Raw genomic sequence first — 23,675 nt, forward strand, 5'->3', positions numbered from 1 at the left:
TTATATGAGGTACCTAAAGTAGTCAAAAATCACAGAGATAGAAAGTAGAATAGTGGTTTCTAGGGGCTGTGGGGAAGGGCAGGATGAGGAGTTATTGCTTAATGATTAGAGCTTCAGTTTTGCAAGATGAGAAGAATTCTGGAGATGGATGGTGGTGATGGTTACATAATAATGTGAATATGCTTAGTGCTTCTCAACTATATACTTAAAAATGGTTAAAATGGTAAATTTTGTGTTATGTATATTTTATCATAATTTTAAAATGTAATCATAAGAATAAATATTGTTCAAGTTGTCTAAATCTCTATAAATTTGTACATATAATACTGATAAAATGTATTCAATGTATTTTAAACATGTTTGTGTATGTTTTACACATATATACATATATATTTGGACTTCCCTGGTGGCTCAGACGGTAAAGCGTCTGCCTACAGTGCAGGAGACCTGGGTTCGATCCCTGGGTTGGGAAGATCCCCTGGAGAAGGAAATGGCAACCCACTCCAGTACTCTTGCCTGGAAAATCCCGTGGTCGGAGGAGCGTAGTAGACTACAGTCCACGGGGTCACAAAGAGTCAGACACCACTAAGTGACTTCACTCACATATATATTTATATATGTTTGCTCAGTCATGTCCATCTCTTTCTCAGCCCCATGGACTGTAGCCTATCAGGCTCCTCTGTCCATAGAATTCTCCAGGCAAGAATACTAGAGTGGGTAGCCATTCCCTTCTCCAGGGGATCTTCCCAACCCAGGGATTGAACCTGGGTCTCCTACATTACAGGCAGATTCTTTACCATCTGAGCTACCAGGGAAACCACCCCCCCCAAAAAAAAATATGTATGTATATACACACGCAAAGAGTTAGACATGACTGGGTGACTGAACAGCAACACACATGCACGCCTGTGAGATAAAGTTCAGGAAGGGTATATCCGAAACATTGTTACTTCTGGAAAGGGAAATGAAATTGTGGCACAAAGTTATGTGAAGGAAAAGATCACTTTTTACTCTGTATACCTATATGTTGTTTAAATTTTTCACACAAAGAATGTATTCATGTATAACCTGTATGTTTTTAAAATAAAGCAACACCCCCCCTACCCCACCCCACCCCACCCCCGCCAACTGTGTATTTAAAATGCTTTTGTATTTCAGGTTGAACGACTTAAAAGAGGAACGCGTGAAGCTCAAGAGCATAAGCATCTCGGAAACCACTCTCCCGGAAAAACTGTGGGTGCTGAACAGAAAGTAGAGGTAGTAAAGTTCTGTTGCTTCTGACTTCTCATTTTGAAGTGAGCTGCATTTTACAGAGTGCACCAGAGCACTGGCTGCTGAGCACGTGCTTCTCTTTTCTTGCCTGCCTTTTCCTATTGCCTTGCCAGAGTGTGGAGAAAGAAATTTGAGTACAGAGGATAGGATATGTTTCTATTCACTTTGCCCCCACAGGGAATGATTAATATGAAAAATATAATGGGTTTCCCCATTTCATTTTGTTAAAGAAAAAAGAATCTTACAAAAATACAACCAATATGGGCATTTTTAATCGTCAAAATGAAGTTGCTTTATAGAGTCAACCAGTGGTAGGGGAGTGGGTAATGGGAACCACATATCAGAGAGAAATAAAATATGGTTTAGGCTCCAGTGTGTACAGCTTCCAGTCTTTTCAGCACAGTCAGCCTCTGAAGTGGTGGGCAAAATGATCAAACACAAGGCAGGTTGTAGCAAGAGCGAGTGTGTCATAGAGAGGGTGGTTTCAGACTTTCAGCTCAGAGAGGTGGTTTGCTACAGCCTTTTCTCTTGTACACCTAAGATGAGTAACGTTCCTTGTTGCTGAGGGATCTCCTTCCCTGGAACTTGTCTTTTTCACTGTAACTCCCTGGGCCCTATACCCCCCACCTCCTCGGTATCAAGGAAATTATAGCCACCGGATTTCTTGATGCCCTACCCAAGGAGCAAATGTTCTTCTTGTCTTCCAAAACTCTTTCCCAGGTAATAATGCATTTTGTAGGAAGGAAGGAAAGGAGAAAGGGTAGGAAGGAAAGAAGGTGGAGGAAGAAAAGAATGAAGGAGGGAGGGTGGCGGAGGGAGGAAAGAAAATGAGGAAGGAAGGGAAGAAGGAATTTCCAGGCAAGATTTCAGGATTGTTTACCAGAATTTCTCCCAGGCAACCCAGAATGGTGGCACTCTGATTTAAAGTTGACTTAATGAATAAAGATATACATACTTTTATTCATATAGAAGCATTTTGAATATTTATTCAGATTTCCTCCTTTCCTTCCTTTTCTTTTTTCTTTCCTTTTTTACTAAAATGCCTCTGGAGATCCTTCCATATCATACAAAGAGATCTCCCTCATTGTTTAGAGCAGCTAGCATTCTGTTGTGTGGATGTACTATACTTTATTTAACCAGTCTCCTGTTGATGGGCACTCGAGTTATTTCTTAGTCTTCTGCATATTTATACAGGTGTTTCTGTAGGATAGAGTCACAAAAATGGGATTACAAGGTTAGAGAGTAGATGCATCAGTAATTTTGGTCAGTGTTGCCAGATACTGCTCAGTGGAAATTTCATCATTTTCCTTTTCCCTCAGAAGTGTAGGAGAAAGAGAGTTTCCCAGAGATTCACTAACTGAATATATTGTCACATATTTGCATTTAGTAAACATGCAAATGTTTATGAAATCTTTACCAAATGCAAATGAGAATGGGTATCTCAGTGTAGTTTTCGTTTCAATCATCTAATGGTAGTGAGATTAAGCATTTTTCAAATATTTAAAACTTAATTTGTTTCTTTTATAAAATTAATTTCACCAAATATTTAATACAGTATAAAATACATATTTTAAGAGTTGAGTTCAATGAGCTTTGATAAAGGCATACATCTGTATAACCACAACCACTGCAATCAAGAAAATAACATATTCGTTAACCTAAAACGTTTCCTCACCTTTTGCTATCAGTGCCTCCCACTCCACCACTTTCTATGACCATACCATTTCTAGAATTTTAAATAAATAGAATCATCTAGTATATACTCTTGTGTTTGGCTTCCTTCACTTATTAATACAATAATGCTTTTGAGATTTATCCATGTTGTTTCCTGTATCAGTAGTTCATTTTTAAGCTGCTGAGTAACATTCCTGTATATATATAGATATACTATGCATTGTTTATCTAGCCATTGGTTAATAAATAATCAGGTTGTTTTCAGCTATTATGAAAAAGCTGCTACTAGTATTCACATACCAGTCTGTTTTTTCCCTCTCAGATAAATGTCTAGCAGTGGAATTACTGAATCACAGAGCAAGTGCATGTTTAATTTTATAAGAAATGGTCAGATTGTCTTCCACTTTGTGATGAATAATGCTGGTATGGACATTCATGTACAAATTTTTGTGTGAACAAGTTTTCATTTTTCTTCAGTATGTACATAGGAGTGGAAATGCTGTGTCATATATTAATTCTATATTTAACTTTTTGTAGAACTGCCAGACTATTTTCCAAAGCAGTCGTACCATCTAACATTCCCTTCAGCAGTGTATAAATGCTCCAGTTTCTCCATGTCTTACCAACACTTGTTACATTTTTTCTCTTTTATTATAGCCATCTTAATGGGTAGGAAGTAATATCTCAGTATAGTTTTGATTTGCATCTCCTGAATGACTAATGATACTGAGTGTATTTTCTTATGCTTACTGGCCATTTCTTGAGCTCATCATTACCTTGCACAGGTCCACATTTCCATCTGGTACCATACTTCTTCAGCCCAAAGAATATTGATTAACATTTCTTCTAGTGCAGATACAGTGATAAACTTTCTGATTGTCTCCAAAAGTCTTTGTTTTACTTTTTTTTCTATTTTTTCTTTACTGTAGTAAAGTACATATAACAGAAAATTTACCTTGTTAATGATTTTTAAGTGTATAGTTCAGTGATATCAAGCACCTTCATATTGGTTTTCACCCTTAACCATCATCCACCTCTAGAATGTTCTTCATCTTGCAAAACTGAAACTCTATACCCATTAAACAATAACTCCTTTTTTGCCAAAAGTTTGCACTTTCATCTCAGAGGATTTGTTAACAAAGGATTTGTTAACAAAATAAACCACTCATTATATACAAATAAATAATACAGATATATGTTAGAGAATTATCTAGCTTACTTTCAACATACTAACATTAACAGAAAAGGGAAATAGAAAGAGCAGAGAATACATCAACAAAGTGGGTTTTGACCCACATCCAGACTTAAACGGCGCTGGGAAGTCCCATGTGACAGCACATCTGAAGTCCCAGTTGGGAAAGGGTCCCAGGCAGGATGTTGGCTCCATGGGTCAGTCTTCAGAGATTGCAGTTCAGGGTTCCCACTTATAATCCCAGGACGGATGCAAACTGGTATCATCATCAATCTATGACCAAATTGCAAGCCTGGTTTCCTGTTAATGCTGTTTGTTTTGTTTTGTAAAACTTGGAATGTTGCTAACCCTGGGATGAGATGGTTGGATGGCTTCACTGACTCAATGGACATGAGCCTGAGTAAGCTCCAAGAGTTGGTGATGGACCGGGAAGCCTGGCGTGCTGCAGTCCATGGGGTCTCAAAGAGTCAGACATGACTGAGTGACTGAACTGAACTGAACTGAACTGAAGCCTGGGGCTTGGTTAGCCAGGCCCCCTTCAGGGGCTCAACAATCTCAAGATTCTTCCGCCATCTCATCTATGGTGCTGCAAGTTTTGCACTCACAGCAGGCAGTCGCTCCCAGTCAGGGCAGTGTCCAGGCAGGTTAGAAGCAAGGTCAGAGGCCTTCCCTGCTTTGTCTCTGAAGCCTAAACAAGACTATTTGCTTAATTTCCCTAACACTCCTTATTCTGTCCTTCCCTCCCAGCCTTGGCAACCACCATTCTACTTTCTTTCTCTATGGTTTTGACTACTCTGAGTACCTCATTTAAGTGGAATCATACAATGTTTTTCTGTGACTTTCTTATTTCAATTAGCATGAGGTCTTCAAATTTCATCAGTGTCATAGCATATATAATTTTAATATGATATATTAATCTTTTAAATCATGTAAAAAACAAAAAGTGGCATTTCAAGCCATTGTTACAATAATACTAGCTTTTATAATTGCGCATATATTTACCTCTACTGAGATCTTTATCTTTTCATATGGCTTTGAGTGACTGTCTAGTATCCTTTGATTTCACTCTATACGAGTCCCTTTAGGGTTTCTCATAGGGCAGGTCTAGTGGTAGCAAAGTCTCTCAACTTTTGTTGATCTGTGAATGTCTTCATTTCTTCCTCACTCTTGAAAAGACAGTTTTGCTGGGTATGGGATTCTTAGTTGACAGGTTTTTTTCTTTCAACATTTTGAATGTATCAACCCACTGCCTTCTGGTCACTAAAGCTTCTAATGAGAAATCTGCTGATAATCTCACTGAGGATCCACTGTATATGACGAGTCACTCTGTCTTGCTGTGCTTTAAAGATTATTTCTGTCTTTGTCTTTTAGTAGTTTGATTCTCCTGTGTCTCAGAGTGGGTCTCTTTGAGTTTATCCCTCTTGCAGCTCACTGAGCTTGTTGGATATTTATATTTAAGTCTTTAATCAAATCATCACTTTCTTTTGTATTTAATGGTGACCATGTTTGTGGCCCATTCCTTGTTCCGTCATTCATAAATCAACCTGAAGGAGGCTGCTCTAGGAAGCAACACCAAGATGAACTTAGAATTACAAGAGTTGTCCTTCACAGGGGTGATACCTGTGAAGGATAAAAGGCAGGGGTAGACCTGGGCAGGCAAAAACTTCAGGTCATGATATCGTTCTCACATCTGTTCAAGAAAAGAGAAAAAGAGGGGAAACCGGTTACGAAGAGCCTAAGACACGGCCCTGAGAAGTCTGACCCAGGCCAACAGGGGGCTCTGGCGCAATGGTAACCTGTAGAGGTCCCACACCGGCCAGAATGGCCAGGCTTTATTATTCTCACTATGCTCAGTCAGTCACTGGAGGCCGCCTGGAAGGAATGAGGCATGTTCTTTCTTGAAGTGAGACATGATACCTTGTGGCCCTCTGTCTTGTAGAATTCTTAATAGAGAAGACCCTTGTAGAATCATTGGTTAATCTACCTTCCTCTATGATAGACGTTGTCTATGACATTCTGGATAAATGAGAATCTATCTTATTTTTTAAAATGTTCCAAAAAGAAGATTATACAGTTTTTCTCCCTAAAGTATTGGAAAAATTTTTCTGTCTAATCTCAATTGTCTAGGCTGTGATAGAAACCAGTTTTCTTTTCCTTGTCATTAAGGCTTGAAATATGTGTGGGTTTCTAAAATAATAAAGCTTTATATTGACTCTCACTGATCCTCTCACCTACTTCATCCCACATAGAGCCAGCTGGGAAGGGACACTGAGGAACACTGTAAGTAAATGCTTCTTCTCTATAAAGTAGAAGGTCTCTAAAATTAGAGAAGTTACTTAAGAAATAAGTAGTCAGTTATACTTAAATGATTTTTAAAGTCATTTTCTGAGGAAAGAGGATGTAACTATAAATAGATTTTTGCTTTCAAAGTTCTCTCATGAAGAGAGAACTTAATCTTTCATGAAGAAAAAAACCACAAGCTTCCTTGATTATGTTTAGTAGCTGGATAGTGGTGATATTGATAAGTATTAAGTCAAGGGTCTTAGCAGGGGAATGAAGTGAGCTGAGTACTGTGATAGGTACGTAGAGAACAGCAGCACTTTTCCTTGAGCTCATTTCCAGATTTTGACCTAGTGCCATGCTTTCCTTGTCATGGATCTTCAGCTTTCAGACAGGTCTTGGGAAAGGGAAAGTTGCTCAGTTGTGTCTGACTCTTTGCAACCCCATGAACTGTAGCCTGCCAGGTTCCCCTGTCTATGGAATTCTCCAGGCAAGAATACTGGAGCCTTTCCCTTCTCCAGGGGATCTTCTCAGCCCAGGGACTGAACTCAGGTCTCCCACATTATAGGTGGATTCTTTACTGTCTGAGCCAGCAGGGAAGCCCAAGAATACTGGAGTGGGTAGGCTATCCCTTCTCCAGGGGATCTTCCCAACCCAGGAATCAAACTGGGGTCTCCTGCATTGCAGTCAGATTCTTTACCAGCTGAGCTGCCAGGGAAGAAGCCAGGTACTCAGTGTGTCATGCAATTATCCTGACTTATGGCTATTGACACAGTGTGGTCCCCTGGAGAAGGGAATGGCAAACCACTTCAGTCTTCCTGCCTTGAGAACCCCATGAACAGTATGAAAAGGCAAAATGATAGGATACCGGAAGAGGAACTCCCCAGGTCAGTAGGTGCCCAATATGCTACTGGGAATCAGTGGAGAAATAACTTCCAGAAAGAATGAAGGGATGGAGCCAAAGCAAAAACAATACCCAGCTGTGGATGTGACTGGTGATAGAAGCAAGGTCCGATGCTGTAAAGAGCAATATTGCATAGGACCCTGGAATGCCAGGTCCATGAATCAAGGCAAATTGGAAGTGGTCAAACAGGAGATGGCAAGAGTGAACATCAACATTCTAGGAATCAGCAAACTAAAATGGACTGGAATGGGTGAATTTAACTCAGATGACCATTATGTCTACTACTGCAGGCAGGAATCCCTCAGAAGAAATGGAGTAGCCATCATGGTCAACAAAAGAGTCCGAAATGCAGTACTTGGATGCAATCTCAAAAATGACAGAACGATCTCTGTTCGTTTCAATATCACAGTAATCCAAGTCTATGCCCCAACCAGTAACACTGAAAAAGCTGAAGTTGAACGGTTCTATGAAGACCTACAAGACCTTTGAGAACTAACACCCAAAAAGATGTCCTTTTCATTATAGGGGACTGGAATGCAAAAGTAGGAAGTCAAGAAACACCTGGAGTAACAGGCAAATTTGGCCTTGGAATACGGAATGAAGCAGGGCAAAGACTAATAGAGTTTTGCCAAGAAAATGCACTTGTCATAGCAAACACCCTCTTCCAACAACACAAGAGAAGACTCTACACATGGACATCACCAGATGGTCAACACCCAAATCAGATTGATTATATTCTTTGCAGCCAAAGATGGAGACTCTCTATACAGTCAACAAAAACAAGACAGGGAGCTGACTGTGGCTCAGATCATGAACTCCTTATTGCCAAATTCAGACTTAAATTGAAGAAAGTAGGGAAAACCACTAGACCATTCAGGTATGACCTAAATCAAATCCCTTATGATTAAACAGTGGAAGTGAGAAATAGATTTAAGGGACTAGATCTGACAGATAGAGTGCCTGATGAACTATGGACAAGATTCAGGACATTGTATGGGAGACAGGGATCAAGATCATCCCCATGGAAAAGAAATGCAAAAAAGCAAAATGGCTGTCTGAAGAGGCCTTACAAATAGCTGTGAAGGAAGAGAAGTGAAAAGCCAAGGAGAAAAGGAAAGATATAAGCATCTGAATGCAGAGTTCCAAAGAATAGCAAGAAGAGATAAGAAAACCTTCTTCAGCGATCAATGCAAAGAAATAGAGGAAAACAACAGAATGGGAAAGACTAGAGATCTCTTCAAGAAAATTAGAGACACCAAGGGAACATTTCATGCAAAGATGGGCTTGATAAAGGACAGAAATGGTATGGACCTAACAGAAGCAGAAGATATTAAGAAGAGGTGGCAAGAATACACAGAAGAACTATACAAAAAAGATCTTCACGACCAAGATAATCACGATGGTGTGATCACTCACCTAGAGCCAGACATCCTGGAATGTGAAGTCAAGTGGGCCTTAGAAAGCATCACTATGAACAAAGCTAATGGAGGTGATGGAATTCCAGTTGAGCTATTTCAAATCCTGAAAGATGATGCTGTGAAAGTGCTGCACTCAATATGCCAGCAAATTTGGGAAACTCAGCAGTGGCCACAGGACTGGAAAAGGCCAGTTTTCATTCCCATCCCAAAGAAAGGCATGGCCAAAGAATGCTCAAACTACTGCACAATTGCACTCATCTCACATGCTAGTAAAGTAATGCTCAAAATTCTCCAAGCCAGGCCTCAGCAATACGTGAACTATGAACTTCCAGATGTTCAAGCTGGTTTTAGAAAAGGCAGAGGAACCAGAGATCAAATTCCCAACATCCGCTGGATCATGGAAAAAGCAAGAGAGTTCCAGAAAAACATCTATTTCTGCTTTATTGACTATGCCAAAGCCTTTGACTGTGTGGATCACATTAACTGTGGCAAATTCTGAAAGAGATGGGAATACCAGACCACCTGATCTGCCTCTTGAGAAACCTCTATGCAGGTCAAGAAGCAACAGTTAGAACTGCACGTGGAACAATGGACTGGTTCTGAAGTGGAAAAGGAGTACATCAAGGTTATATACTGTCACCCTGCTTATTTAACTTATATGCAGAGTACATCATGAGAAATGCTGGACTGGAAGAAGCACAAGCTGGAATCAAGATTGCCAGGAGAAATATCAATACCCTCAGATATGCAGATGACACCACTCTTATGGCAGAAAGGGAAGAGGAGCTAAAAAGCCTCTTGATGAAAGTGGAAGTGGAGAGTGAAAAAGTGGGCTTAAAGCTCAACATTCAGAAAACAATGATCATGACATCTGGTCCTATCACTTCATGGGAAATAGATGGGGAAACAGTGGAAACAGTGTCAGACTTTATTTTTGGGGGCTCCCAAATCACTGCAGATGGTGACTGCAGCCATGAAATTAAAAGACACTTACTCCTTGGAAGAAGAGTTATGACCAACCTAGACAGCATATTCAAAAGCAGAGACATTACTTTACTGACTAAGGTCTGTCTAGTCAAGGCTGTGGTTTTTCCTGTGGTCATGTATGGATGTGAGAGTTGGACTGTGAAGAAGGCTGAGCACCGAAGAATTGATGCTTTTGAACTGTGGTGTTGGAGAAGACTCTTGAGAGTCCCTTGGACTGCAAGGAGATCCAACCAGTCCATTCTGAAGGAGATCAGCCCTTGGATTTCTTTGGAAGGACTGATGCTAAAGCTGAAACTCCAGTACTCTGGCCACTTCATGCGAAGAGTTGACTCACTGGAAAAGACTCTGATGCTGGGAGGATTGGGGGCAGGAGGAGAAGGGGATGACAGAGGATGAGATGGCTGGATGGCATCACTGACTCAATGGACGTGAGTCTGAGTAAACTCTGGGAGATGGTGATGGACAGGGAGGCCTGGCGTGCTGCGATTCATGGTGTCGTAAGGAGTCGGACATGACTGAGTGACTAAACTGAACTGAATCCTTATGACAGCCCTCCCCAAGGTAAGTAGGTATGTTCTGTTTCATACTTGAGTAGAGGAACTTGATAATGTAAGAGGCACAACCAGGAACTGATCCAGGTCTGTCTGGCCTTAGAGACCATTTTCTACATCATACCAACTCTCATGAGGATTCATAGAGGGAACATATTATAATGCACAGGGTCTACAGCACACCCAGTACTGAGCATGTCCCTGTCTGAAGGTGATGACCCGGCAGCATTTTATTTTCTGCAGCGCCTGCATCCGCCATCTCCTTTGACTGTGCCCATGAGAGAGGACAGCATGGCACAAGCACGTGCTGGGGGTAGAGGGTGGAGGATAGCAGTCACTCTTGTCATACGGTGCCTGGGAGACACAGTCTGGCTCAGAATGTTAGATGGCTCCCGCCCTTCAGATGACTCGATGCACATGGGTTTAGATGAACTCCGGGAGTTGGTGATGGACAGGGAGGCCTGGCGTGCTGCGATTCATGAGGTCTCAAGGAGTCAGACACACCTCAGCAACTGAACTGAACTGAACTGAACACTTCAGATAGTAGAACACTGCAGGTGGAAGATTCTGAGCTGTTACGCGGTTCTCCGGAGTTGTTGGCAGCTACCCTGTGCCAGTGAGGTGATCCTCTAGAAGTCTGGTCATTCTCTTTGCTTACTGCTGGCTGACAGATGAGGTGGGCTCCCTTCAGTTGCCTAGAGATCGCTATGTCCATTGCTTGTTTCTCACAGGATTGTGGTCCCTTTCCTGTGTTTTTCTGCTTTAAGCTTTGATCATCAGTCTCATGAAATGCATAAATCACCTAAATGTATGGCTGTATTTAGTATGCCACAAATTATGGTAAATTTCAAGTATATATCATTTTGAAAAGCTCTCTCTTGGAAGTTATAGCACTTAAGTACATGGCATTGTTGTATAGAGAAACCAAAAGAAATGGGCGGAGCGTTCCTATTTAAGAGTTGAAAACATTTTCTGCACTTGGCCCTCGGTCATCTCAGGTGGTGTATGGGCAGGGCTAAGTAGACTCTTGAGTGTTGAATGCATCAGTATGTCATGTGTGGATGTGCAGAAACATTAATCAGTGCAGATGGCAGCTGATGAACATGGAGAAGCTGACCTGGGGATAAAATATTTTCTTTCCTGTATCCTTGTGCATTTCTGCTAGGAAGTCAACATGATTCTTTAGTAGGTCTTTTGTTCATACCGCTAGGTAGGAGGATATGTAAAAGCTACACTTAGGTTTCAGTATCCATTTTTCCAGTAGCGTTCCCCATTTCTCCCAACTCATCAATGTGGAATTTCTATTAATATTTCTACTTTATTAATATTTAACATGAGAAAGATACATTATTGATAACCAACTTTACTGAACTAATGGATTTTTTTTTAATCTGTAGGTTAAGTTAATATAGTCTTTCAGTAAGTTATGAACCTGGGAATATAAGCAAACTCCAGGATACTTTCCCCCAAATTTGATTAGATAAAAATCAATTATTTCCTTTCTTCAGCCTAGCAAAGGAATATTTTTATCTCTGAATTTAGAAGTTCAAATTGAAGTTTCTGTTGAAACCTAATTCTGAATAGCAGTAATAAGTAATATCAATGTTGGTGTCTCCTGTTTCTAAATTACATCTAAATACTCATAAACCTCCTTTGCATTTAATTCTATTACTGGGCCAATCAGCACTAACAAGGAATAATTAGGGAGTTTGGGAAGGTCACGTACACACTGCTAAACTCAAAATGGATGACCAGCAAGGACCCGTTGTATAGCACATGGAAGTCTGCTCAATGTTATGTGACATCCTGGATGGGAGAAGGGTTAGGGAGAAAATGGATACACATATATGTATGGCTGAGTCCCTTCACTGTTCACTTGAAACTACCACAACATTGTTAATTGGCTATACCCCAATACAAAATAAAAAGTTTAAAGTTTGACAAAAAATAAAAGTTAAAAAAATAAGGTAAATTATCAACTTGATTAATTCAGAATCATCAGGATTCTGTAGTATGTTTTTCTAATAGCACTTGTTCCCTTTGGTTAAGTTGCCAAACAGAGCAAGGACTGAAATATATCTTAAAGCAACTCTCCAAAGGATCCAAGACCAGATAAAAGATGGAATTGCTGGTAGGGGAGGTTTCAAGGCTATAGCCTCTGAAAGAGGTTCTTAAGAAATGTAGGTTATCTTTTCAGCATTTTTTAAAAATAGCAAATATATGTATATATTTTAGCTGATGGTTTATTTGGATTAAGATTTCCCTCTTGGGACCTGAATTATCAGATAGAAAGAGATGAGAAACCAGTATGAAAGGTCGAGAGACAGTGAAAGTGCAAGATTTGAATGATGTAAGAAATTAAAAGATCATTTTCAGTTACATTTTGTAATACAGATGAGGCAGACTCTATAAGGATGCTTAAGAATTACTGAAAATAGATGAAGTGTTAGTTGCTCAGTTGTGCCTGAATCTGCAACGCCACGGACTGCAGCCCTGGTGGGCTCCTCTGTCCATGGGATTTTCCAGGCAAGGATACTGGAGTGGCTTGCCATTTCCTTCTCCAGGAGATCTTCCTCACCCAGGGATCAAACCCTGGTCTCCTTCACTGCAGACAGATTCTTTACCGACTGAACTACGAGAGAAGTCCCCAAAATAGGCAAAAAGAGTGGTAAGTTTACATCCTATGATGGTGATCATTGGTTACAGAAAACCTTCCAGGATTAGTCATTCAGGAAGGAGCCCTTTAAAACTGTGTTTAGAATAAACTATTATATTGAAATTGTAAGGATGACTATTCCTGCTCTTATGGCTATAATGTACATAGGACAGGTATTAGTTCCGTTTTACAGCTGAGAAAAAGAGGCTTAGAGGGAAAAACCCATCTTATGAGCTATGGTACCATGATCTAGTTTTGCCAGGCTCATCTCTCCCCATATGACTTTATAACTGAGTTAGGCAGAAAAGTATTGTCAAAATTTATAAGATACATGATTATTGTATTGAATATATAGAATTAATTATCTAAAATACTTTTTGCAGATATTGAAAATGAGCCAAGAAAAAATTGAAATATTTGAAAGTGAGTTGTCAGAAGAGACAGAAAGAAAAGAGCAGTTGACATCTAATCTTAATACTGAGCAGAGAACTTTGGAAGTTGAAAGTGAGGTATTTTGCCATTTAGGATGTTATTTTCCTCTTTTTGCATTTGCAGTTTAGGGATTTCATATTATTTATTTTTATTTTAAAATAAATTATAGCTATAGAATATTATTTATATTAGGAATAATAGGGTGACTGTTGTTTCTCCAGGCTGAGTTCCAGCACTAGCCAAAAAGAGTCCTTTAAGTATAAGGGGTTTGATTATTATGATGGTTGTAGAGTCCCTGACTTGTCTCTTCTTTTAACTGCTGATAATACCATCTTGGAAAGGTCTATCAGGAGACTTACCACCCTATATTTGGAAGAGAGACTTGGAAGTGAGTTCATGGAAGTCTAGATCATTAATTCAGAGGATGGTGGCAATCAGTTTGCAGGGCGGGTGAGAGCTAGCACAGTGCCCTAAATCTCATGCTGATGACCGATAGGAATTTTCCATGGAATGAGGTAGGACACTGATAGCACTTGCCCTCTTACTGTGGTTTTGGATGGCCACTCCCTACCTTCTCTCCTCATCAACACTTTCCTCCCTTTCTGATCTCAAGCCTTTGGGAATAGTAACAAGTATTGCATGCTTTGTGCTAAGTTGCTTCAGTCATGTCTGATTTTTTGCGACCCTATGGACTGTAGCTTGCCAGGCTCCTCTGTCCATGGGATTTTCCAGCAAGAATACTGGAATGGATTGCCATGCCCTTCTCCAGGGGATCTTCCCAACTCAGGGATCAAACCTGTTTCTCTGTGTCTCCTGCATTGGCAGGCAGGTTCTTTACCACTAGCACCACCTGGGAAGCACCATAAAGTAAATTTTATGTTATCTGCTCCTTTTATAGGAAGCTACACCACAGCCTGGCTCTCAGGCCCTGTCATCCACCAATCAAATGCTGCATATTCTATGTCATCAATACAGAAATTTAATAAGAATCTACATCTAACTAAAGTGTTTTCTCTCATGAATATGGAAAAAAATCAGAGGATTAGAGGAATCTCTAGTTAAGTCACTGAATATGCATTAAGTAAGGCAGCATAATTTGTCATGAATAGTGGTGTTTGAAGTCAGTCAGTTTGAATCCCAGCTTTATCACTTCCTGGCTATGTGAATTTAGGCAGATCATTTACATTCTCTGAGCCTCAGTTTCAATAACCCTACCTCATGGGGTTGTCATAAGGTTAAGGGGGAACAACATAGCACCTGATCTATAAAAGTGTAACTGTGAAAGAATACATTTTAAAGCAGGTAATATAATAAATGCAGGAATTGCTGAAGAATTTATCTCTGCACACCTTAAAGTGTATAAAGTGGGGATAAATAGAAGCCTAGTCTTTGAAGCTATCAATGATAGATATTAAGAATGCTAATGGCACGTGACCCTTCATAGCCATGGCTGGTCCAGGACTGCTTCCCGCTGCCTGGGCACCTAGTGCAGAGCTGGGGCCTTAGACTTGGCCTCCTAGAGGCCCTATGGAGCCCAGTTCCCTGATGCCTGTGGAGAATAGCTCTTTGACAAGACCAATAAACACCACTTCTTACACACCCTGGCCCTGTTTGGGTTGTCCCTGTATAGAAACCCGCTCTGGGCCGGTTGCTGCTAGCTTCTGAAACTACCTAATTCTGAACCAGCTTGTACTGCCAAGCTCTGAGTAGAGACCCCAGTACCCAGACATAGGCCCCCTATGAGAAGGAGCCTTGGGCTCTCTCTTGGGCTCGCTTGCCTTGGCTCTTTGAGCTTCCTCGTGTTAAATTTCTGGGTGGTTTTTGGTTTTGTTTTTTTAGCAGGAAGAAGATTAAAAGAGAAAGACAAATTTAGAAAAAGAATGCTTAATTTTTGACTTAAGGAATCTTTTCTTTAACTATAATAGAGAAAGGAATTTGTCTGCCAGAGTATAAATTAAAATATTTAAAGCAAAAAAGTTGTCAGAATCATTTCAAAGATTCCTTTTTAGCAGTAGTATACATTTTCTATGGAAAGCCTTGTTTTGTTCTACTAAATATTGTCATTTCTTAATCAGGAATTGAAAAAATTAAAGTCAGAACTTATATGCCTTTATCATGAAATTCAAAGTCTTCCAGGTGCAGCAGAAGACAGAGACCAATTTTTAATAGCATATAACCTGCTACAAAGAGAGAATTCTGAATTAGAAACAAAGGTGAGATTGAATTATTAAGTATTTAGACATTCTATGTATGACATGTCCTTATAAAGATGACGTAAAAGGAAACTAATTTTAGTAAGAGATGAGTTGGAAATCGGAGTTTCTTTTATTATTATAGAACAAATTGCCACATGGTGTGGGTTATAAGTCAAGCTGTATTTCAGGGTAAATATTCAAACTTCAGCCAGGACCTTACTCTTAGGATTAACCTATGAATTTTTTAGTTTAAAGAAGCTTCCCAATGGCTTAGTTTTTAGAGCACATGCTGTGCTGTACTTAGTCGCTCAGTCGTGTCCGTCCCTTTGTGATCCCATGGACTGTAGTCCACCAAGCTTCTCTGTCCGTGGAATTCTCCAGGCAAGAATATTGGAGTGGGTTGCCATGCCCTCCTCCAGGGGATCTTCTAACCCAGGGATCAAACCCAGGTCTCCCGCATTGCAGGCGGATTCTTTACTGTCTGAGCCACCAGGGAAGCCCTAATATTATGTAAAAGCTGAACTTAAAAACAGAACTGTCATATAGCCCAGAAATTCTGCTTCTGGATAAATATGCAAAAGAAAGACTTAGACAGATATTTGTACATACATGTTGAAAGCAGCATTATTCACAATAGCTAAAATGTGGAAGCAACCTAAGTATCCATCTGTGAATGAATGATTAAGCAAAACATGGTATATACATATAATGAAATATTGTTCAGCCTTAAAAAGAAGGAAATTCTGCAGTATGCTACAACACGGATGAACCTTGAGGGCATTATGCTAAGTGAAATAAGCCAGTCAGAAAAAGACTGATAACTATTCGATTTCACTTATATGAGGTACTTAGTGTAGTCAAAAATCATAAAGACAGAAAGTAGAATGGTAGTTGCCAGGATCTGTGGGGAGGTAAGAATTGGAGAGTTGTTGTTTAATAAGTACAGAGTTTGTTTTACAAGATGAAAAGAGTTATGGGGTTGGATGGTGGTAATGGTTGCACAACAATGTGGATATATTTAATACTATTGAACTGTACACTTAAAAATGGTTAAGATGGTAAATTTTATGTTTTATATATTTTATCACAATTTAAAAAAAAGCAAAAACAAACAGGTTTACTAAAATGTCTTCAACTTTAAAAACTTAAAGCATCTTTTCTTGCTTAACATCACTCATTATCAGAGAAATGCAAATCAAAACCGCAATGAGGTACCATTTCATGCCAGTCAGAACGGCTGCTATCCAAAAGTCTACAACCAAAAAATGCTGGAAGGGTGTAGAGAAAAGGGAACCCTCTTACACTGTTGGTGGGAATGCAAACTAGTACAGCCACTATGGAGAACAGTGTGGAGATTCCTTAAAAAACTGGAAATAGAACTGCCTTATGACCCAGCAATCCCACTGCTGGGCATACACACCAAAGAAACCAGAATTGAAAGAGACACATGTACTCCAATGTTCATCGCAGCACTGTTTATAATAGCCAGGACATGGAAGCAACCTGGATGTCCATCAGCAGATGAATGGATAAGAAAGCTGTGGTACATATGCACAATGGAATGTTACTCAGCCATTAAAAAGAATACATTTGAATCAGTTCTCATGAGGTGGATGAAACTGGAGCCTCTTATACAGAGTGAAGTAAGCCAGAAAGAAAAACACCAATACAGTGTACTAATGCATATATATGGAATTTAGAAAGATGGTAACAATAACCCTGTATGTGAGACAGCAAAAGAGACACAGATGTATAGAACAGTCTTTTGGACTCTGTGGGAGAGGGCGAGGGTGGGATGATTTGGGAGAATGGCATTGAAACATGTATAATATCATATGTGAAATGAAAAAAAAAACCCAGCAGTTTAAAAAATAAATAAATAAATTTAGATAATTTAAAAAAAAGCATCTTTTCCAATTATACTGAACTTAGAATTAGGAAAATGGTGTAATGTCCCAACTCTAGTAAATTCCCCAGATATAAAAATGGCACTGCCAGATTAGGGTCAGTGCAACACTAAACAGAGAGGTTGCCAGCTATGTAATTTCCAGAGTCCTACTTATTAGGTTATCACCAACTCCTGGTTGAAAATTCCCACCCTCAGTTACTCTCTTATGTTGATTAAAATGGTAGGAAGGACTAAAGGCTTGAACACAATGGTTGAAATATGTTGATTTATATTTTAATGCAACATGTGAGGTAGATGACTAAATCAAGGCCTAATTTATCCTATCTGAAGTTGTTACTCTGAAATCACAGAGTAAGTTGCTGAGGAACTGGGGCACAGATCAAATAATATGTGACCTAGGGAGAGAAAGGTCCAGCTAGTAGGGTAATATGTTGGCACAGCCTACATCTCAGCTTTGTTTGTGGGACCTTGTCAGCAAGATGCATTTTCATCACAATATACAACTGAAGGATCTTGTCTCTCAAAATCTCATCAGAAAACTTAACATAAAGAATGAAAGGAAATGAGAAGAATATAATATAAAGCCAGAGATCCAGATCACTATCCTGATGATGGGACTTTCTCTCCCTCTCTTTTAAAAAAACTTTTTACTTTGAAATAATTTCAGATTTACAGAAAAGTTGCAAAATAGTATCAAGATTCTCCATATACTTTTACTTCTCCAAATGTTAACATGGTACCATATTCAGTTTTATCAATCTCTCTCACTCTTGCTCTACACACAAACATACATACTTTTTTCCTGAACCCTGGGAGTGAGTTGGAGACCTAATACTCCTTTAACCCCAAATATTTCCATATGTTTGCTAAAAATAGTGACATCTTTTTGTGACAGTACAAGTATCAAAATCAGGAAATTAATATTAATATAGTACTATAATCTATAGCTCTTATTCAAATTTCTCCAATTGTCCCACTCTATAGCAGAAGACATTTTTTCCCCTAGTCCAAGGTCCAATCCAGGACCATACATTGCATTTAACTGTCATATCTCTAGAGCTCCTTGAATCTGCAACAGTTCCTCATTATTTGTTGTTCATGGTTTTGCTCTCTTTGAAGAGTACAAAGCATTTGTTTTCAAGAATGTCCCTCAATTTGGGTTTTTTTCATGTCTCCTCACAATATAATTTAGATTACATAATTTTGGCAAGAATACTGTAGAAGTGATGCTATATCCTTCTCAGTGCATTGTATCAGAACAAAAAAGGATATCCTTTTGTTATATTTACTTTGGGTAAGGTACTGTGTGTCGGATTTCTCCGCTATAAATTTATTACAGTTCCCTTTGCATTAATAACTGTCTGTGGGGAGGCGCTTTGAGACTATGGGTATTCTATTTCCCATCAAGCTTTTATTCATTAAAAGTTCCAGTTTTGCAGCTTTGGTTCTTTAATTATTTTCTAGTTTCTCTTTAGAACATAGAGTGCTTTAGACTTAAAGATAGTCTTGCTGCTGCTGCTGCTGAGTCGCTTCAGTCGTGTCCAGCTCTGTGCGACCCCATAGACGGCAGCCCACCAGGCTCCCCCGTCCCTGAGATTCTCCAGGCAAGAACACTGGTTGGGTTGCCATTTCCTTCTCCAGTGCATGAAAGTGAAAAGTGAAAGTGAAGCTGCTCAGTCGTGTCTGACTCTTCGAGACCCCATGGACTGCAGCCTACCAGGCTCCTCCTCCCATGGGATTTTCCGGGCAAGAATACTGCAGTGGATTGTCATTGCCTTCTCCGAGTCTTGCTAAGAGAGACTAAAACTTGTATTTTATGTATTTATTTGAAGCCCTTGTTCTATAGGCTGTTGTTTTATTTGGGCCACAGAATTTTAGAGCCAGAAAAGGGTGTATTCACATAGGCCAGTGTCCTCAGTTTACAGATAGGGACACCAGACTTGGAATAATGAACAAGTACCAAGTTGCCTGGTGTTTCTTAGCCTGAGCTCTGCCCTCACTCCTCTAGGGCCTTAAGCAGAAAGTGGAACAATCAACTGAATGCTTTATGGTACTTCAACATGGCTGGTTATGAGATTGAGCTATGTCACCAGGATAAAATTTCAGTAAGGAGGAGCCTGTGAAACAGAGTTACTCCTGTTCCACAACATCTGTGCCATGAAGGGTCCTGTGGACTTAACTTTCTTCATGATAAAGAGCAAAGCCTTTATCCAATGACTTGGTCATTTGAGAATCCAGAATACCTAGAAAGCGCTTAGTGTCAAGGTCACCTTCCACTTTAGAAACCGTCAGCAGTTCTCACTTTGCTAGAATGTCAAGTCTGTTTGACTTTCTTTACTTCTTAAGAAACTAACATTGACTATTTGTAATGTTTAAATTTTTACAATGACTATAAAAATCAGTGATTTAAATAGCATTTTGGAATCTGTCTTCCTGTTCACAAAAGTTACACAAGTTCGTTAAGAAAATTGTCTTTCGGGTCTCTTCATAATCTGATCCCTCCCCTCAGTCTTGTCTTACTTCCTCACCTCCTCATCTTGTAGCCTCTACTCCAGGAAGACCATCCTCCTCACTTGAGCAAAAATACTCCCTGCTCAGTTACATACTATGCCTTTGACCATATTGATCATGCTTGAAATACGGTATAGTCTCTTCTCCACCTGTCTGTATCTTCCCACCTCTTAAGGCCCAGTGTAAGACCAGATTTCTCCCGTGGAGAGGTTATAATCCGTATGAGATTACATATACAGCTTTATGGGATTATAACACATATCACACACTGTGGTTTTTCTTCAGAAAATTGAAAGGGCCAAGAAGATCAAAAAGATTCATTAAAGTAACTTAAACTGATCTTTAGATTGTGTTCTTGGAATCAAACATATTAATAATAACTATAAAAACTTTGCATTTTCAGAGAGGCTCAGAATGGGAGTCAGGCAGGTTGTTGTCTCTCTTCATGCAATACTTGAATGGAGATTCATCTTCCATTCTTAGAACTATCCCCCATCCACCCTTTCTGCTGCCTTCTGGAAGCATTCATTCATTTTACGTGAAAATGTGCATTTGAGGAAAGGAATCTGTTTGTCAAAAACCAAAGCAACAAAACCTGAGCAAATATTTTGCCAAACTACACAGTAGAGCAGTGACTCTCAAAGCATCCGCTGGAATCAGAATTGTCTGGGAGACTTATTTGAAGTGCACATTCCCATTTCCTGGCCCATACCACTGACCTGAATCTCAGGAGTGGGGTGGCGATGTGAGACCGCATTTTTTAACTCCTTAGGTGATGCTCTTATTAGCTGAAATCTGAGAATCACTACAATAGTCTGGGAGTCCTTACATGTTCGAGTGTTTCCAAACAAGTAAAATCTGATTGGAAGACTTATGTTCTCTGTCATGTATAGCTAATATCATTTCTAATGTCTTCTTGCAACAGTATATTATTGCTTTTGAATAAATGAAGTACACTCTAAACTTGAGAACAGAAATTTGTGATAATAATGCAAAAGCTCTAATAGGGTAACACATCTTTTTACTTGTTAAAAGAGCACAACCCTAAACAGCACTCTAGGAAGCTAATCCCAGAGACCCAAAATACCCTCTTTTCTAAAAACCGTGGACTTAATGCACTCCTATGCCTATGGTAAAAATGGGTTAGATTAGGTAACAACTGCAAAGTGTTAAATTGGAATAAGACTTCAATTTGGATGCAGTGTATGTTATTTAAGCTAATAATCATTTAAGCATGTAATGAAATCAACATACTTTTTTATAGTCACATATAAGAGTATGCAAAATAGAATATTTGTCTTTTTACTTAACAGGTCTTGAAGCTTTCACAAGAATTTGAGCAATCAAATCATTTTACTATAGGGAAAAAAACTGCAGCTGCTAATTTAATTACAAATGAAAATACCTGTAAAGATCTTGTGCCTAAAGTACCAATTTTGGGAGTAGATATTCAAAGCCTGAAGGAAGAGAAAGAGGAACTCTGGTAAATGGAGAAAATCTCATATCACTTTAATTATTTGGGGGGTATAATTATATAATTTTGATATTCATTTTCAAACGATGTGCATGGAAAAATCAGTTCAAAAAATTCCCAAAGCTTGGCTTTTGATATATTATTACAATCTTAAACTTTTGTTCCTTCTTTTAAAAATAAATATATGCTTTTTTGGAAAAATCCGGAAGGCATGGAAAAATATAAGGAAATATAGAAAAATGTTAATGTCCTAATTTTTTCTTTCTTGTCTTTTTTCCCATACATGTGCATGTATATGGGGCTTCTCTGGTGGCTCAGACTATAAAGAATCTGTCTGCAATGCAGGAGGCCCAGGTTCAATACCTGTGTTGGGAAGATCCCCAGGAGAAGGGAATGGCAACCCACGTGAGAATTCTTGACTGGAGAATTCCATGGATAGAGGAGCCTGGTGGGCTACAGTCCATGGGATTGCCAAAAATCAGACATGACTGAGCGACTGACACTAATACAAATATGTATGTATTTTTTACATAGTTAAGACCATACTTTTCAGAGAGGTTTGTTTTTTGCTATTTTTATTTAACATTATATCTGATAATTGTTTTGAGAATTTTTTTTCACTGTTGTTAATCTTGCCCTGTAACTCTTATGTTTCTACTTTTTCAGCCAATATATCTTTTATTTTTGGTTGCACAGTTCAGTTCAGTCACTCAGTTGTGTCCGACTCTTTGTGACTCCATGGACGGCAGCATGCCAGGTTTCCCTGTCCATCACCAATTCCCGGAGCCTACTCAAACTCATTTCCATCATGTTGGTGATGCCATCCAACCATCTCATCCTCTGTTGTCCCCTTCTCCTCCTGCCTTCAATCTTCATCAGGGTCTTTTCCAATGAGTCAGTTCTTTGCATCAGGTGGCCAGAGTATTGGAATTTCAGCTTCAGCATCAGTTCTTCGAATGAGTATTCAGGACTGATTTCCTTTAAGATTGACTAATTTGGATCTCCTTGCAGTCCAAGGGACTCTCAAGAGTCTTCTCCAATGCCACAGTTCAAAAGCATCAATTCTTGGGTGCTCAGCTTTCTTTATAGTTCAACTCTCACATCCATAACACGACTACTGGAAAAGCCATAGCTTTGACTAGACCAAACCTTTGTTGGTAAAATAACGTCTCTGCTTTTTAATATGCTGTCTAGGTTTGTCATAGCTTTTTTTCCAAGGAGTAAACGTCTTTAAATTTCATGTATGCAGTCACCATCTGCAGTGATTTCGGAGCCCCCAAATACAAAGTCTCTCACTGTTTCCATTGTTTCCCTATGTATTTGCCATGAAGTAATGGGACCGGATGCCATGATCTTAGTTTTCTGAATGTTGAGTTTTAAACCAACTTTTTTACTCTCCTCTTTCACTTTCTTCAAGAGGCTCTTTAGTTCTTCTTTGCTTTCTGCCACATTAATCTGTTTCCCAACCAGGGATGGAACCCAGGCCCCCTGCAGTGGAAGTACAGAGTCTTAACCACTGGACTGCCAGGGAAGTCCCATCAGAAGTATCTTGCACAGAAACTTTTGAGATTTAGACAAATGCATTACTGTGTTTTGGCACAAATGCTATAGATGAAATCAAATTTTGGACAAAAGCCTAGAATTAGATCATCAAAAGGAAAAATAGATGACATTTTAACTTATATATCATACTAAAGGATACCTTATCAGTGAGTTGAGAAAATATGGCCTAGATATAGCCAAATTTGTCTTTATTCTAAAATAGAAGGGACTGTTTTGCCAGTTTCAGGCCCCTGAATTTTATGTCCTCTTAAAAACTTGTTGTAAGTCTATAGTGAGCTCTAAGTCTAAGATTCAAAATCATGAGCCTTAGTTGCAGAAGCAGAATGAGATACCAGGGAGGTGTTAGAGAGCAGATATCATAGTGGTCACAGGAGCAAAGAGCCAAGAAGCCAGATCACAATGTGTAGGTCTGTTGTAGGAGTAAGAAAAAGAAAGTCTAGTTTTGATCACTAAAATAGTGTATTACAAGACTTTTGAGGGATATAGGCTTAGTAATTCTTTTAGATGAATTTGAGAGAAAAGACCAGTTAATCTAGATATTAGCCACAAATGCTGCTGCTGCTGCTAAGTTGCTTCAGTTCAGTTCAGTTCAGTTCAGTCGCTCAGTCGTGTCCAACTCTTTGCGACCCCATGAACCACAGCATGCCAGGCCTCCCT

General features: G+C 39.4%; 1 protein-coding gene across 7 annotated transcripts in view; it reads left to right on the forward strand.

Moving 5' to 3' along the window:
• CCDC30 (coiled-coil domain containing 30) overlaps positions 1–23,675 on the forward strand; it is a 135,917-nt gene that overhangs the window by 46,815 nt on the left and 65,427 nt on the right. For 4 of the 7 annotated variants that reach the window (XM_069588228.1, XM_069588241.1, XM_069588249.1 and 1 more), the window contains one exon: positions 1,159–1,257. In XM_069588228.1, the coding sequence (XP_069444329.1) occupies positions 1,159–1,257 (99 nt within the window). Of the gene's footprint in view, positions 1–1,158; positions 1,258–21,294; positions 21,465–23,675 lie in introns of all 7 variants that reach the window. The other 3 variants (XM_069588198.1, XM_069588208.1, XM_069588217.1) reach the window with 1 other exon arrangement.

Source organism: Ovis canadensis, chromosome 1 (assembly GCF_042477335.2).
Source record: "Ovis canadensis isolate MfBH-ARS-UI-01 breed Bighorn chromosome 1, ARS-UI_OviCan_v2, whole genome shotgun sequence".
NCBI lineage: Eukaryota > Metazoa > Chordata > Mammalia > Artiodactyla > Bovidae > Ovis > Ovis canadensis.